Raw genomic sequence first — 15,272 nt, forward strand, 5'->3', positions numbered from 1 at the left:
GAACCCATCTGTCCCGCACACGGGCCAACCAGGGCTGAAGAAAACCGAGCAAGCGTCCCCCCACCCCAAAACTGGGTGAGGGCGCCCCTTCAGGCCGAACTGTTATGGGCTGCAGATCCGGATTGACCGGACTTCTGTTTCCCAGACCAGGGCTTCTTCTGAGAGCCTTGACCTTTGAACGGCTTGCCCTTGTAGTGCGGCCGAAAGGCACGAAAGGACCCCTGAGGGGGCCGAAAATTAGCATGCTTCTTCCCAGAAGCCCCCTTAGCCTTGGGGAAATGGGGCAAGAGAGTGCTCTTACCTCCGGTGATCCCCTTAATCAACACATCCAAGGACTCCCCAAAAAGTCGAGACCCATCATAAGGCAGATTGGCTAAGGTCTTACGTGAAGATTGGTCCACCGACCAACATTTTAACAAAACCAGGCGGCGAGACAACACCGCCACGCTGTGCACACGTGCAGCCAACGGAACCAGGTCCAGGTCCGCATCACACAGATACATGACACCTTGGTGTATTTGATCCACCATATCCAGGGTCGCCGGCGAGGTCGAATCAGCCACTAGGACGCGCCTAAGCATCTGCGTCCAACTTGCGATCGCCTGGGCCGCCATGAGAGAAGCAAACAGAGCCTTAAGCATAGAACCCGTAACAGAATAAGTATGACGGGCAAGAGACTCCAATCTCCTATCCGTGGCATCACGGAACACAGGGGAATCCTCTGCAGGAATCGCAGTGGCTTTGTTTAAAACCGCAATTGCGTGATCCACTGGGGGAGGCACACACCACCTTTCATCAGTGGAAGGCGAGAAAGGATAACGCAGTTTGAATCTACTTGGTACAGCAAAAGGTTTGCGCAGATTGCGCCATTGTTCCTTAACAGCGCGCTGAAAATCATCATTGCAGGGAAAAACCTGCGGCGTCCTGCGTTTTCTCTGCGTCCCATAAGCCGCCAAGGCGGCGGGGGGACACACTTCATCCTGCAAACGCAGCGTTTGCTTTATGGAAGCAATCAACTCATCCATGATTGCAAGCTCTTCAGGCGAGCCAGGGGGAGAATTATCAACCCCTTCAACTTCAGCCTCCACCTCGGACCCCACTAGATCTAGGGAGGAGCGGGACCCCGATAAGGAGGCCCCCGCCATAACAGCCCCATCACCTTCACCCTCAGAATCAGAGGAAAGAGCAACTCTGGGCCTTTTAGTAGATTGAGCAGCCACCAGCATCTGTACCTGAGCAGCAAGGCCAGCCACAATAGCGGCTAAATCCCCCCCTGGGGGGGAAACAGCGGTCCCCTGGCTTTCCACCAAGGCGGTAGGAAATTTGCCCTCCTGAGAATCCATTGCCCCTGTAATGCCGGACAATAAAGGGTTAACTGCCCCTTTAAGCAAGCGCGGCAAGCGCAGCCCACCGCACCACACTCAAGCACAATGAGACGCCCACAGGGAATATGCAAACTGAACACAGGCAATGGATAGCAAGAACAGAAGGATAAAACCTGAGGAGACCCTCGCCGCTGCTGCTGCCTCGATCGGTGTTCCTGGAAAGAGGAAGTGATGCTGCCAGGGCGCTCTATGAAAGCCTATGGAGGCTACAAGAAAATGGCCGCCATGCATGTAAAACATGCGGCCGGAGCGAGTGTAGGCAAAATGGCGCCGTTTGGCGCCGAAACCGCCGCTCCACAGTGCAGTAATGCACACGTGACATCCCTGTATAAGAATACATGTCAGATCGCCGCAGCGATCGCTGTATATGCCCAAACATGCCAAAAAAACATGCCCCACAGCACACAGCTTCTCACACTGACCAGGCTGACACACACAGTGTCACACAGCTCCCCCCCCCCCCCCCCTTGCAGCCCACAGCATGCAGCCGAGAGATAGGGAGACAAGCAGTGTGAATAGAGGCAGGTTACACAGTCCCAGACTGACACCCCCCCAGACAGACAGGTCCCCACATAGATACACTTACCTCTCAATGGCGTGGGGGACCCGCACAGGCGAACAAGCCGCTGCACATGAGGCAGGGAGAGTCGCAATTCAAGACGCACAAAATGGGGGTTAAGAAACCGCACAGCGTCCAGTGAGGTAGCCACCTCACCAATCATCCCTGCACCGAACAGGGATGGGTCGTTCACTGTGCCAGGAGCGTTACCTGGCTGAACGCTCGATGGCAGGCTGGGAAGCCACTGACCCACGACCTGCGACCAGGGGGATCAGCCCGAGACCCAGCCCGCATGAACCTCTTCATCAGAAGAACTAACTAACGCTGACAAAAATAACAGCTAAGTAAAGGTAGAGAGAAAACTCAAACAAAATTTCAAAAAGAAGAAAGAGTCTGGGGCAGAAAGCCCCAGCACAGAAAAAGCCAGCCACTCCTGACAAGCTAGACATTAAAACTGAGATATGGTTGCAGGAAGTAGGAGGGTATTGACTGAGGGGACCACCCCTTGAGGGTGGAATATGTTAAAAGCTTTAATGTTAACATATTCTGTTGCCTAGCTACTCCTTCGGAGCAAAGTCTAATACCCCATATGTGACGAATATGAAGAGGCGGCGACTGTCGGAGGACGTAAGAGAAATTCAGTTTTCAAAAGGGTCCCAACTACATTTGTGGCAGTCTTTTTATTAAGCAAACCAATCCCCTAAGGCAACTTTTCTACCTCAGAAGATAGGCCCCTTTCACACGGGCAATCCGATCCGATGGTCTGTCTTTCAGGTGGACCTGATCGGATGCTCCATGCATCCCTATGGGGCAGCGGATGTCAGCGGTGACAAGTCCGCTGACACCCGCTGCTCTCCGATCCTGTCCGTGAAAGCAGGATGGAGGATTTTCATCCGTCTGGAGGATTAGATCGGATGGGATCGGATGAGAATGGACAGGCGGTCAGTTCTTATGCGATCTCCCCATAGAGGACAGCGAGGATCTGACAGCTCCTTCTCCACACACAGAGCGGAGACAGAGCTGTCATCCACCTGTTCAGCGGGGATCGGCGGATCGATCCCCTGCTGAGCAGAACGGACTCCGTCGGGGGGTGCGCCCGTGTGAAAGAGGCCTTAGGCCTTATGCACACTGGATATTTTTAATGCTGTTCTTAGGGGTGTTATTTTTCTACCTCTAAACACCCCTGCATGTTAGCCTATGTGTCCATGCACACATAGGCATTTAAAGGCAAAATGAGAAGAAAAAAAAAAAAAAACACTGCCAGTGTGTCCAGGTGCAGTGATGTTTTGGCAAAAAAGTTTGACGCATGTAAACACGCATTAACGCTAATCACATTTAGCGCTAATTAATTTCAATGGCCAGAATAAAGTATTATTCTAGCCAATAATGAATTAACGCCCGAATGCTGTGCCTAAATGCATACCATTTGTTTACAAGCATCACTCTTTTTTTTTTGCCAAAATGCCACTGCTAGGAGGAAAGGAGTCTATTAAAGATGCCCAAAGCATCCAGTGCATGAGGCCTTAAAATAATTTTCAGATCTCATGAAACACCTGCCGAAATTATTATAGCTACATACGACAGTACATTGACTTTATCAATAACCTGCAGAAAGAATAAGGTATGTGGCATACCTAGAGTAATTTTACACCTGGGCCTATTTTTTTTTTTTTTAACAAACCTCTGTTCTATACAATAACAAAATAATAGTGTGTATAGAAGAGAAATTTGTTGTGTTCACCTTCACAAATAATCAGTGATGAAATGCCCCCTTACCCTGGTGGTCAATAAAGTCTCCCCTTACATTGGTGTACAGTAAAAGCAAAAGTGCTGCTTACTGTTTAAGGAACCCCTATCAATGGGTTTAATTAAAAAAAAAAAATGTTTTTTTTTTTTTGGGGGGAGGGGGGGTTGGTTTCGCAAAGTCAGTTGTGAAACATACACCCATAATTAACCCCCCCCCCCCCCTACCACTGACAGATGCCAGGATGTATAAAGCAATCATGTACAAGTAATAAGAGCTATAGGGAATAGTCCTGAAGTGTCAGCAGACTTTGGAGAACCGTCCCTCATGAGCGGAGTTCAGCGATGCAGTAAGTCGGAATTGCCTCTCCTGCTTACAGGTACATTCTTGCTTTATACATTTTACTTCTATCACATGGTTGCTTTGAGGTAGTGGCTGTTACATTTTAATGAAAGTTATGCAGATTATTACTAAATACTTTATTAAATTCCTAGTTGCATGTCATGTAAATAGTCAGTTAATGCTCATGTATTATTATTGCAATCATGGTCTAATTTCCTGTTTAAATTAGGGGTAGGTCAAGCACACTTTCTTTGAGGAGAAAAGATAAACAGGTTGAAAATATAGTTAGAATAGCAGAACAGAAAACAATAATAAAGCTACATATTAGCAGGTAATGAGCACTTACTTTTTTTTGTTATTGTGCGTTCTGCAGAAGCCAGTGCTAAAGACTGATAAACTCTTCGAGACCTGTATTTATTTTTAATAATATATAGCATCTAGGTGCTGGATCACACTGCCCATTCACACTAGTGCGACTTGTCAGCCTGACAAGTCGTGGACCGTCGCGGTCCATTGTGTAGTACAGGGACCCTTCTAATAGGAGCGACACAAGTCGCTCCGACTTAGAAAAAGGGTCCTGTACTACTTCGGGGCGACTTGGAGGCGACTTGCATAGACATTCATGTTATGAAGTCCGTGCAAGTGGCGCCGAAGTCGCGGTGCACGCGACTTCACAGGTCGCCCCCCAGGTCGTGCCGCGGTAGTGTGAACCGCCACTTAATAAACGTGGTAGGGCTGGTTGTGTACAGAAAGCAAAAATATCTTTGCGTTACAGACAGAATGCTGAAATTGTTATGAAAACTGAAAATTTAAGTGACACAGTATCGTCTATGTCAAACAGTGCATTCAAAAATTAAAACAGTCACTGAGATCAGTGGCCATTTTTTATTTTGTTTCCCGAGTAACAAAATTGCTCATTATATTATCCTCTAACTATTGGGTCATGGATTCTCATTCAGCACGTTGCCAACATTATGCTGTAGAGTTGCAAAATATAAGGAACTAGTGATCTTTTTAACAATGAAGGCAAAGTAGGTGTAAAAAACTTAAGGGAATACTGAGGGGAAAAGTTCTTGAGTCTCTTAAAAAAATTGAAGCTTTGATAGTTTATTGAACAACAGGACATGCCAAACATATAGGCAGAGTCAGAGTGGAGTTGATCAGGAACAAAAAAAGGTAATGGCACAAAACTTTGACCTCCACCCAAACTGTGGACTAAAATCACTTTGAAATTATGTGAAAATCAAAAAAATAAGTGCTTAGAAATAGAAAAATATATGTATTAAAAAAAAAATATATATATATATACACACACACACAGCCTGGCCAAAAAGCCACGTGGAATTAACTAAGCATGCAGTAACTATCCTATTGAATAGTTACTGCATGTGCCCAAAGAATGAGGTCAGCTGACTACCTGAATATAATGACCAGGTTATTCCATCAATGGATTTTTTTCTTCCCTGATGGCACAGGTATATTCCAAGATGACAATGCCAGGATTCATCGGCTCAAATTGTGAAAGAGTGGTTCAGGAAGCATGAGACATCATTTTCACATATGGATTGGCCAACACAGAGTCCAGAACCTAACCGCATTGAGAATCTTTGGGATGTGCTGGAGAAGGCTTTGCGCAGTGGTCCGACTCTCTCATCATCAATACAAGATCTTGGTGAAAAATTAATGCAACACTGGACGGAAATAAATCTTGTGACCTTTCAGAAGCTTATCGAAACAATGCCACTGCGAATGCGTGCCGTAATCAAAGCTAAAGGTGGTCCAACGTGTGTGACCTTTTTTTTTTTTTTTTTTGGGTGGCGACTTTGTTTTTGGCCAACAAAATTACACAAAAGGCCTATTTCTCTCAAATATTGTTCACAAATCTGTCTAAATCTGTGTTAGTGAGCACTTCTCCTTTGCCGATATAATCCATCCACCTCACAGGTGTGGCATATAAAGATGCTGAATAGACAGCATGAATGTTGCACAGGTGTGCCTTAGGCTGGCCACAATAAAAGGGCACTCTAAAATGTGCAGTTTTATCAGGCAGCACAATGCCACAGATGTCGCAAGTTTTGAGGGAGCATGCAATTGGCATGCCGACAGCAGGAATGTCCACCAGAGCTCTTGCCCATGAATTGAATGCTTCTCTACCATAAGCCTTCTCCAAAGGCGTTTCAGAGAATTTGGCAGTACATCCAACCGGCCTCACAGTCCCAGACCACGTGTAACCACACCAGCCCAGGACCTCCACATCCAGCATCTTCACCTCCAAGATAGTCTGAGACCAGCCACCCGGACAGCTGCTGCAACAATCGGTTTTCATAATGATGTGTTGCACTGCGTGAGGCAAATGATGGTCACACCAGATATGGACTCGATTTCGTACCCCCCCCCCAATACAGTAAAACTGCACATTTTAGAGTGGCCTTTTATTGTGGCCAGCCTAAGGCACACCTGTGCAATAATCATGCTGTCTAATCAGCATCTTAATATGCCACACCTGTGAGGTGGATGGATTATCTCGGCAAAGGAGAAGTGCTCACTAACACTGATTTAGCCAGATTTGTGAACAATAGAACAATATTTGAGAGAAATAGGCTTTTTGTGTACATAGAAAAAGTCTTAGATCTTTGAGTTCAGCTCATGAACAATGGGGGCAAAAAAAAAAAAAGTGTTGTGTTTATATAATTTTGTTCAGTATATTCTTAACTACACAACGACACAAACCCCAAGGGAAGATTGTTTTTAAAATGAATGGTCTGGCTACAGGGTCAGTTAACAGGTTGGCACTGCGTACTGTAAAACTGACTTCCGTTCACTGTCACTCAGCAATACCTCAATATGTTTTCAACCAATGATTGTATATTAATCATCTAAAATTATGCTATGTATACTAGCAGTGTACAATGTGTTATGCTTTCCTAGTGAATAACTTAAGTTAACATTTAGAAGGTATGTTCACTTACCACTTAGAATTTGCTGCACAGCTTCATTTCCCATCTGTGCAGCTGTAAATCCTTGCAAAGAGATGATCGATGCATCTGAGCCAAAGTTTAACAGAAGACGACAGGTCTGCAGGTGCCCCGCCAAAGCAGCTCTATGCAATGCTGTCTGCCCAAGCGTGTCTAGAGCGTTCATCTGAACAGTAAACACAAGCACGCATTATAACAAATGCATAATAAACTCTGTGAAAAACAATGTGCAATGGTGCAATCCCAAACTGAAGAACTGGTAATTTGTCACTGACAGCTCTGAACAAACAATTTTTATTTACACATTTCTAGACTGCAAGCTTTAAAAAAAGCTCAGAACTGAAGCAGCTGCAAAAACTTAAATCAAAGTTAGAGTTTATGGTAAGATTGCTACAATAAAACTAAGATTTTAACCGTAATAAAAAAAAACACATGCACAAAACCATTATGCAGGTCTGGACAAGTGCTAAAAGGATTAAGACCCAGGGTATAAATCTTAAAGGCATCAATTTTCACACATAAAATTTTCAAGGTTATAGTAACTCGCCTCATAGGTAAAAACAAAGACACTACCTCGCGCTTAGTGCAGATTAACACAAACAACAAATTGCATGTATTTATTGGTAAATAATGGGAAACTTAAAAAAGTAATAAAACAAACGTTGAAAAGGGACGCTGCACACTATACAGTTAAATTAAAAAAATTAGATGTGCTGTCCCTTTCAATTGTAATCATCTAAAAATTACAAATACAGTGAGATTCACAATTACAAAGTGCTAAACACCCAGCTAGTAGTCTGTTGCTCTCTTGGCTCCACAATTGTGCCTGGGTGTGTAGAGGACAATCATACTGCTGTGAGCACTGAGATGTAATGGTTTTGCAAAATAATTTTTGAGGCTGAACAGAGTGGATGGGACCACGACATACATGATTTGCTTAGAAAGAAAAACTGCTCAAAACTTAATTTTAAAACCAATGATTCAAATTAATGCAAACTTGACAAAGAAGGGGAAACAGGTAAATGTGAACTCCATATACAGTGGGGATCGAAAGTTTGGGCACGGCAGGTAAGAATTTGTATTAACCACTTGCCGACCGCTCACTGAGCTGGTACTGCAGCAAAGTGGCTCGTTATCATCCAGCGACGTAGACCTACGTCGCTGGACTCCTCCCCTTCTCGGAGGCTCGCTCCCGCTGTATTCGGACACAGGAGTCGGGCCAGGGGAGGAGAGGCGGTGATCACCGCCGCTCTTCCCTGATCGTCTGGGATCGAGTGAGGAAAACACAAGCGGGCGGATCTCCTATGTGACAGGCAGGGACAGATTACAGGATTCAGCATAGCTGAACCTGCGATCTGTGCCTGTGTCACACAATCCCCTCCCCCCACACACGTCAGTAAGCATGAGGCATACATTTAACCCCTTGATCACCAATAAAGTTAACCCCTTCCCTGCCAGTGTCATTATTACAGTAACAGTGCATATTTATAGCACTGATTACTGTAGTAATGTCACTGGTACCCCCAAAAGTGTCAAAAATGTCAGTTAGGGGGTCCGATCTGTCCGCTGCAATGTCGCAGTCCGGCAAAAAAAAAAAAAAAATAGCAGATCGCCGCCATTACTAGTTAAAAAAATAAAAATGACATAAATCTTTCCCGTAGTTAGTAGCTGCGATAACTTTTGCGCAAACCAGTAAAAATACGCTTATTGCGATTTTTTTTATCAAACATATGTAGCAGAAAACAAATTGGCCTAAAATGTTAAAAAAATTTAGATTTTTACTTTTTTTTTGGGGGGGGGGGGGGAATTTCATATAAAAAATGTGAAAAATATTGTTATTTTTTCAAAATTGTCGCTCTTTTTTTGTTTATAGCGCAAAAAGTAAAAATCGCACAGGTAATCAAATTCCACCAAAAGAAAGCTCTATTTGTGGGGGGAAAAAAAGGACATAAATTTAATTTAGGTACAGCGTCGCACGGCCGCACAGTTGTCCGTTAAAATAACAGTGCCGAATCGCAAAATATGGCCTGGTCAGGAATGGGGTAAAATCTTCCGGTCTTAAAGCGGTTAAAAATACGCTCATTGAGAATTTTTTTGTCAAAGACATGTAGCTAAATACATTTTGGCCTAAATATATGACAGAAATTGAATATATTGGATGTTTTTTAACCGTCAAAGTAGAAAATGTCAATTTTTTCGCAAAATTTTCGCTCTTATTTTATTAATATTTCAAAAAATGAAAAGCACAGAGGTGATCAAATACCACCAAAAGAAAGCTCTGTTTGTGGGAAAAAAAGGATGTAAATTTCGTTAGGGTACGGCATTGCATGACCGCGCAATTGTCAGTTAAAGTCGCACAGTGCCAAGTTGCAAAAAGTGGCCTGGACGTAAAGCAGGAAAATCCTCCAGTGATAAATTGGTTAATGTGCATAAAGAAGCCAAGGAAAGATGGAAAAATCTCCAAAAGGCATCAAATTACAGATTAGACATTCTTATACTATGTCAACAAAAGTTAGATTTTATTTCCATCATTAACACTTTCAAAATAACAGAAAACAAAAAAATGGTGCCTGCAAGAGTTTGGGCACCCTGCAGAGATAATATCTTGTACTGCCCCCTTTGGCAAGTATCACAGCTTGTAAATGCTTTTTGTAGCCAGCCAATAGTCTTTCAATTCTTGTTTGAGGTATCTTTGCCTATTCTTCCTTACAAAAGTCTTCCAGTTCTTTGAGATTTCTGGGCTGTCTGTCACGCACTGCTCTTTTAAGGTCTATCCATAGATTTTCAATTATGTTGAGGTCAGGAGATTGTGAAGGCCATGGCAAAACCTTCAGTTTACGCCTCTTGATGTAATCCCCCATGGATTTCGAGGTGTGTTTAGGATCATTATCCATTTGTAGAAGCCATCCTCTCTTTAACTTCAGCTTTTTCACAGATGGCATCAAGTTACCATCCAAAATTTGCTGAAATTTTATTGAATCCATTTTTCCTTCTACTGGTGAGATGTTCCCTGTGCCACTGGCTGCAATACAACCCCAAAGCATGATTGATCCACCCCCATGCTTAACAGTTGGACAGAGGTTCTTTTCATTAAATTCTGTGCCCCTTCTTCTTCAAACGTACCTTTGCTCATTCCAGCCAAAAAGTTCAATTTTAAACTCATCGGTCCACAGAACTTGTTTCCAAAATGCATCAGGCTTGTCTATATGTTCATTTGCAAAGTTCAAACGCTGATTTTTGTGGTGAGGACGTAGAAAAGGTTTTCTCCTGATGACTCTTCCATGAAGACCATATTTGTACAAGTATCTCTTTATAGTGGAATAGTGTACCACAACTCGTGTCTGCCAGATCTTTCTGGAGGGATCGTGCAGTCAAACATGGGTTTTGAATTGTTTTTCTCACAACCCTGCGAGCTGTTCTGTCTGATATTTTTCTTGGTCTTCCAGATCTTGCTTTAACTTCCACTGTTCCTGATGCCTGCCATTTCTTTATTACATTCCAAACAGAGGATATTGACATCTGAAAACGCTTTTCTATCTTCTTATAGCCTTCTCCAGCTTTGTGAGCGTCAACTATTTTCAGTTTCAGTTTTCTAAACAACTGCTTAGAAGATCCCATGGTGCTGATTGTTGGAGCATGGTCTTTGAGATTGATATCACCTGGTCTTCCCAGACGATGATTGAGAACAATCCATGACACTGGCAGGTCTCAGCCTTGCAAAGGGGGCAGTGTATGCTATAAATTCTGCAGGGTGCCCAAACTTTTGCAGACACCATTTTTTTGTTTTCAGTCATTTTGAAAGTGTCAATGATGGAAATAAAATCGAACTTTTGTTGACATATTATAAGAATGTCTAATCTGTAATTTGATGCCTTTTGGAGATTTTTCCATCTTTCCTTGGCTTCTTTATGCACATAAATACAAATTTTTACCTGGGGTGCCCAAACATTTGATCCCCACTGTACAGTATCTGAAGGCCAAGTAAATGATATCCTTTTGACATGCACATCACAAGCTGCTCTGGATTTAGCTGGAGCCATTCATGTGTGATTTGGCCGCTATCCTGCAGTACCTATCATTCATCTAAGGCTACTCTGGCTTTGATTAAGGCTGCAGGATACGGAGCCAGATTTCCACCCTGGGGCTATTCGTGGGATGTCAGGCAGAGACCTGTACACAAGTGCTGTTGACCTTTAACTCTTGGGGTCAAACCCTCTGGTAAGCAGGTGGGGTGTTACTGTGATATTAGAGCACTGGATCTACATAAATGCCTGGAACATATAGTTCACAGATTAGATCAACTATTTTATTCATGTGTTATTTATTCTGAATGTCATTCTGAATCTCACTGTATTTGTAATTTTTGAAGTTTAAAGGGACTGCGCATCTCATTTCTTTTGAATATCAATAATTTTTATGGAATTTTTATATATTTTACCAATCAAACAGGTAGATACATACATGTACATGCACATACATTAAAAATGTCCCATCATTTCTTTTAGTGGAAGGAATAGTCCCCCATTGTTGGTATCAGGAGGAGGAATGGTGCCCCATTGTTAGTATTTAGGGCAGGAAAAATGCAACATTGTGGATGCCTTTTGCAGGAAAAGTGCCCTAACACTGATGTCAGTGGAAGGAATAGTGTCCCATCATTGATATCAGTGGATGGAATGGTGCCTCAAGGGCGGGAAAAAGGCAAGGAAAGTCCCACATCTGGTTCGTGGGCCACAGTTTGGAGACCACTGCTCTACATTTTCAAGTGTACAATGCCTTTAGGTAGAATGTAATGTTCTGGTGTAAAGTGGAAGATAACTTTAAATATCTTCAAATAATGTTTTATGCCAATAGTATAAATTATTATTGAGATAAACATTAAAATGACTACCAAACAGACATCATGGGAGAACTGTAAATGTATATATTATGTTTCATGTCCTTGAATGTTCCTCCATAATGTCTGTTTGGGAGTCATTTTAATGTTTATCAACACTATTGTTGAAAAATTCTCTGGGCATCGCAAAAGTCCCCCTTTTCTCCCCTGTTTGGCCCTTGTGGTATTTTTTCAATGTTTTATGCCATTCATACACAGGAAGACCTTGCTTTAGCTGTATTAAAAGATCAGAGAGAATTGCCTAATTGACACTCACTGAAGTGAAACATTTCAGTCCTGACCTCAACCATCCTTTTTTCCAAATTTGGTTTTTCTGCCAAGATCATCTAGGAAATTTCCAGTAGGCTTGCAAATTTCTGCAGTGAATGCGTGTTTTGACTCATTTGCTAACTGAAGCACAACTAAATTTACATGGTTATTAAACCCTAATTCTCTTATAAGTAACAGTAAAGAGCACACTATTCTCAAGCACATTTAAATCTATTTAGCAGTCTTTTTACAGAAGCATCTGTATTTAAGAATCAGAATTTTATGAATAATTACCACTAACACACTACAACCATTAGAAAACAATCTAAATTAACTCAACTTCTTAGAATTTTTACAGTGGAATTACCACACAGTTCCAACCACTTTGTATCATTGAGCTAAACTTCCCAATCCTAAATTCAAGAACATGGTTTAAGCATACTACGGTAGCATTTCATTAAAAATGTAAATATACATTGTTCCACATATTGCCTCACTTTCCATGTCAGTGTGCACTAGGAAATTTCATAACTAACAAGATGCTAGCATGTCTACAACAGTGCCGGTGCTACATTATGTCCTATCACCCTGAGATCTATAATAACATTTGTGTTGCTATAGCAAATTTGATAATTTTATAGCAAATGTTTTTGTTAGTTAGATTCTGTGTTAAAAAACTAGGTTCCCCCTCCACACCATTGATATGCAAATAAACCAGTCCGATTGGTTTAGGAGCTAAACAGAGGAACAAGAAGTATGGGGAGGTGGTGTTTAGTACTTTTGAACTAAGCATGTGTTCAGACAAAAAGGAGAGTTGTTTTTGGAACACAAAGGGAACAACATGTCTGCTTCAGTGCCGGTTCACATTTGCACGATCACAGAGATCGCATGTAATTCGGAACGCACTGCTCCTAAATTACATGCAATCTCTGTGCGGTGCAAATTTCAGCCATACAGTTTGTATGGCTGAATTCGCACCGCAATCGCACTAAAAGATGCACAGGACCCTTTTTTGGTCCGCAGCAGAATCGGATCGCATGGTGGTTCACACTAGTGCGATCCGATTCTGTGCGAACTTGCAGATCGCACTGAGATATGCGATTTCAACTGGGGGTGTCGTTAACTTTTTATTGACACCCCCTGCGTATCGCATATGGCAGTGTGAACTGCCAGGGGTGTGGATGCGATGCGGGAACACGCTGCATGTTCGCAGCATTCCTGCATCGCAGACGTGTGAACTGGGACTCAGACTTGATCTGAGGATTTTGGAGAAAGCAGTCCATCTCCATAATAAGAAGTTGAGTAACGGTTTAGGATATATATGGCATACACATTGAAAATGCTTAAGATAATTAGCTTGTGCATGTTGTAGGCATATTTTTGTAACTATGAATTGTGTGATTTGTGTGATGTATCTAGGGGAAAAAGCTCTTAGGAAAGCTAGGCCCCTACGAGAAGTAGAAATGTATGAATTGTATTTATAGAAAAAAAAAGAAATGTATGAATTGTAATTATTGCCTACGCATGGGATCAACAGGTGGATTGTATCAGTTGTGGATATGTTTAACTGATTCATGACAAATGTTCCCATACATGTGTAATAATATCTCTCACCCACAGGTGGTTTACTGAGCTTTTGATGTTGTGTATTTAAAGATGGCTGCCGCATATCCAATTGACCATGTGGTTGTGGGGGGGAAGTTCAAGCATGTGTTGATGAATTCACTCACAAAATGACCTGTGAGTGGTCAAAAGGAATGATTACATCCTGTGGGTGGTCTCTGGTATATAGGACTATAAAAATAGTTCATAGCATGAGGGATAGTCTTTTTTGGAGCTGTGGAAAGACCTTTTCTAATAACTGAAGTTTAATTCATTTTTTCCTAACGTAAGCAGTCTGTATAGAAAACAAAGAGCCAGAACCAACACCTTGAGATCAAAAGCTGCACTCACTAAATGAAGGATCAACTGTTTCTGAAAATGGTAACCAACGCAAGGGGCCCCTCACTAATGCATTGAGACAACATGCCACAGCCTTCAAACCGTGTGTTAATTCCATATAGGAAGTCAAGAAGATACTTGTGATGGACTTTGTGGGATACATTTTATGACTACTAAACAAACCTTCACAACTTCAACACATCACTTGGAATCCCAATTACAGCCTATAAGGCATACCTTAGAAATTCTAAGCTCACTACTCTAGGTGACTAAAGTTGGTCCCTCCTGGTAAAACCTGTCTCCCAGACTGAAATGGTGTTGATTGGGTTCATCACCTTTTACATTTCACCCTCAATCTTTTTATAAAATGGCCATCTTAATACCTTTTCGTGCACATCACTATCAATCCAAAAGAGGACAAAGACCACAGGCCTGTTCAAGTTTCTGGCCAATCTAACTACTCAATGCAGACACATTGGAGTCGATTTACTAAAACTGGAAAGTGCAAAGTCTGGTGCAGTTGTGCATGGTAGCCAATCAGCTTCTAACTTCAGCTTGTTCAATTTAGTTTTGACAAAAAAAACCTAGAAGATGGTTTGTTTCTATGCAGAGCTGCACCAGATTTTGCACTCTCCAGTTTTAGTAAATCAACCCCACTGTACCTGCATCTCTTTCTTCATCTGCAAAAACCAATATTATACGCTTACACCCTGAAAAGGATCACAATGTGTAACCTTCATTCCACCGATGTGGAGAAGACATTTGACAGGTCCTCATAATTCCTTATACGTAAACATGGATACTGACGCTAAAATCTACCACCTACAAGAGTTCAAGTAAATGATTCTCTATTAGATACCTTCCTCTTAAAAAAAAAAAAAAATGGTGTCAGATGGGGTTGCCCCCTGTACCAACATATGTTTATCTTGTACAAGAGCCATCCTTCTGTACAATCAGGGTCAACCCAGATTTCACAAGTATTCTCCTGGGCTCACAACATCATAAGGTTTCCGCTTATGGGGAGGTCTTATTTTCTCTGTCCTACACTGTCATTTCTATCCCTAAGCTCCTCTCTGAATCCCAGAAATATGGTGATTTTTTCAAATTTCGCTATCAAACACCAAAATCGGAAGCTGTTGCTCTTAAGCAGAACAAATTGCCAAAGATTTCGTACCCTCTGTGA

General features: G+C 42.3%; 1 protein-coding gene across 2 annotated transcripts in view; it reads right to left on the minus strand.

Moving 5' to 3' along the window:
• TNKS (tankyrase) overlaps nt 1-15,272 on the minus strand; it is a 330,445-nt gene that overhangs the window by 60,167 nt on the left and 255,006 nt on the right. For both annotated transcript variants that reach the window (XM_082255809.1, XM_082255808.1), the window contains exon 12: nt 7,000-7,171. In XM_082255809.1, coding sequence (XP_082111935.1) covers nt 7,000-7,171 — 172 coding nt within the window. The remainder of the gene's footprint in view (nt 1-6,999; nt 7,172-15,272) is intronic.

This window comes from Pelophylax lessonae (assembly GCF_965119305.1).
Source record: "Pelophylax lessonae genome assembly, chromosome: 1".
Classification (NCBI taxonomy): Eukaryota; Metazoa; Chordata; class Amphibia; order Anura; family Ranidae; genus Pelophylax; species Pelophylax lessonae.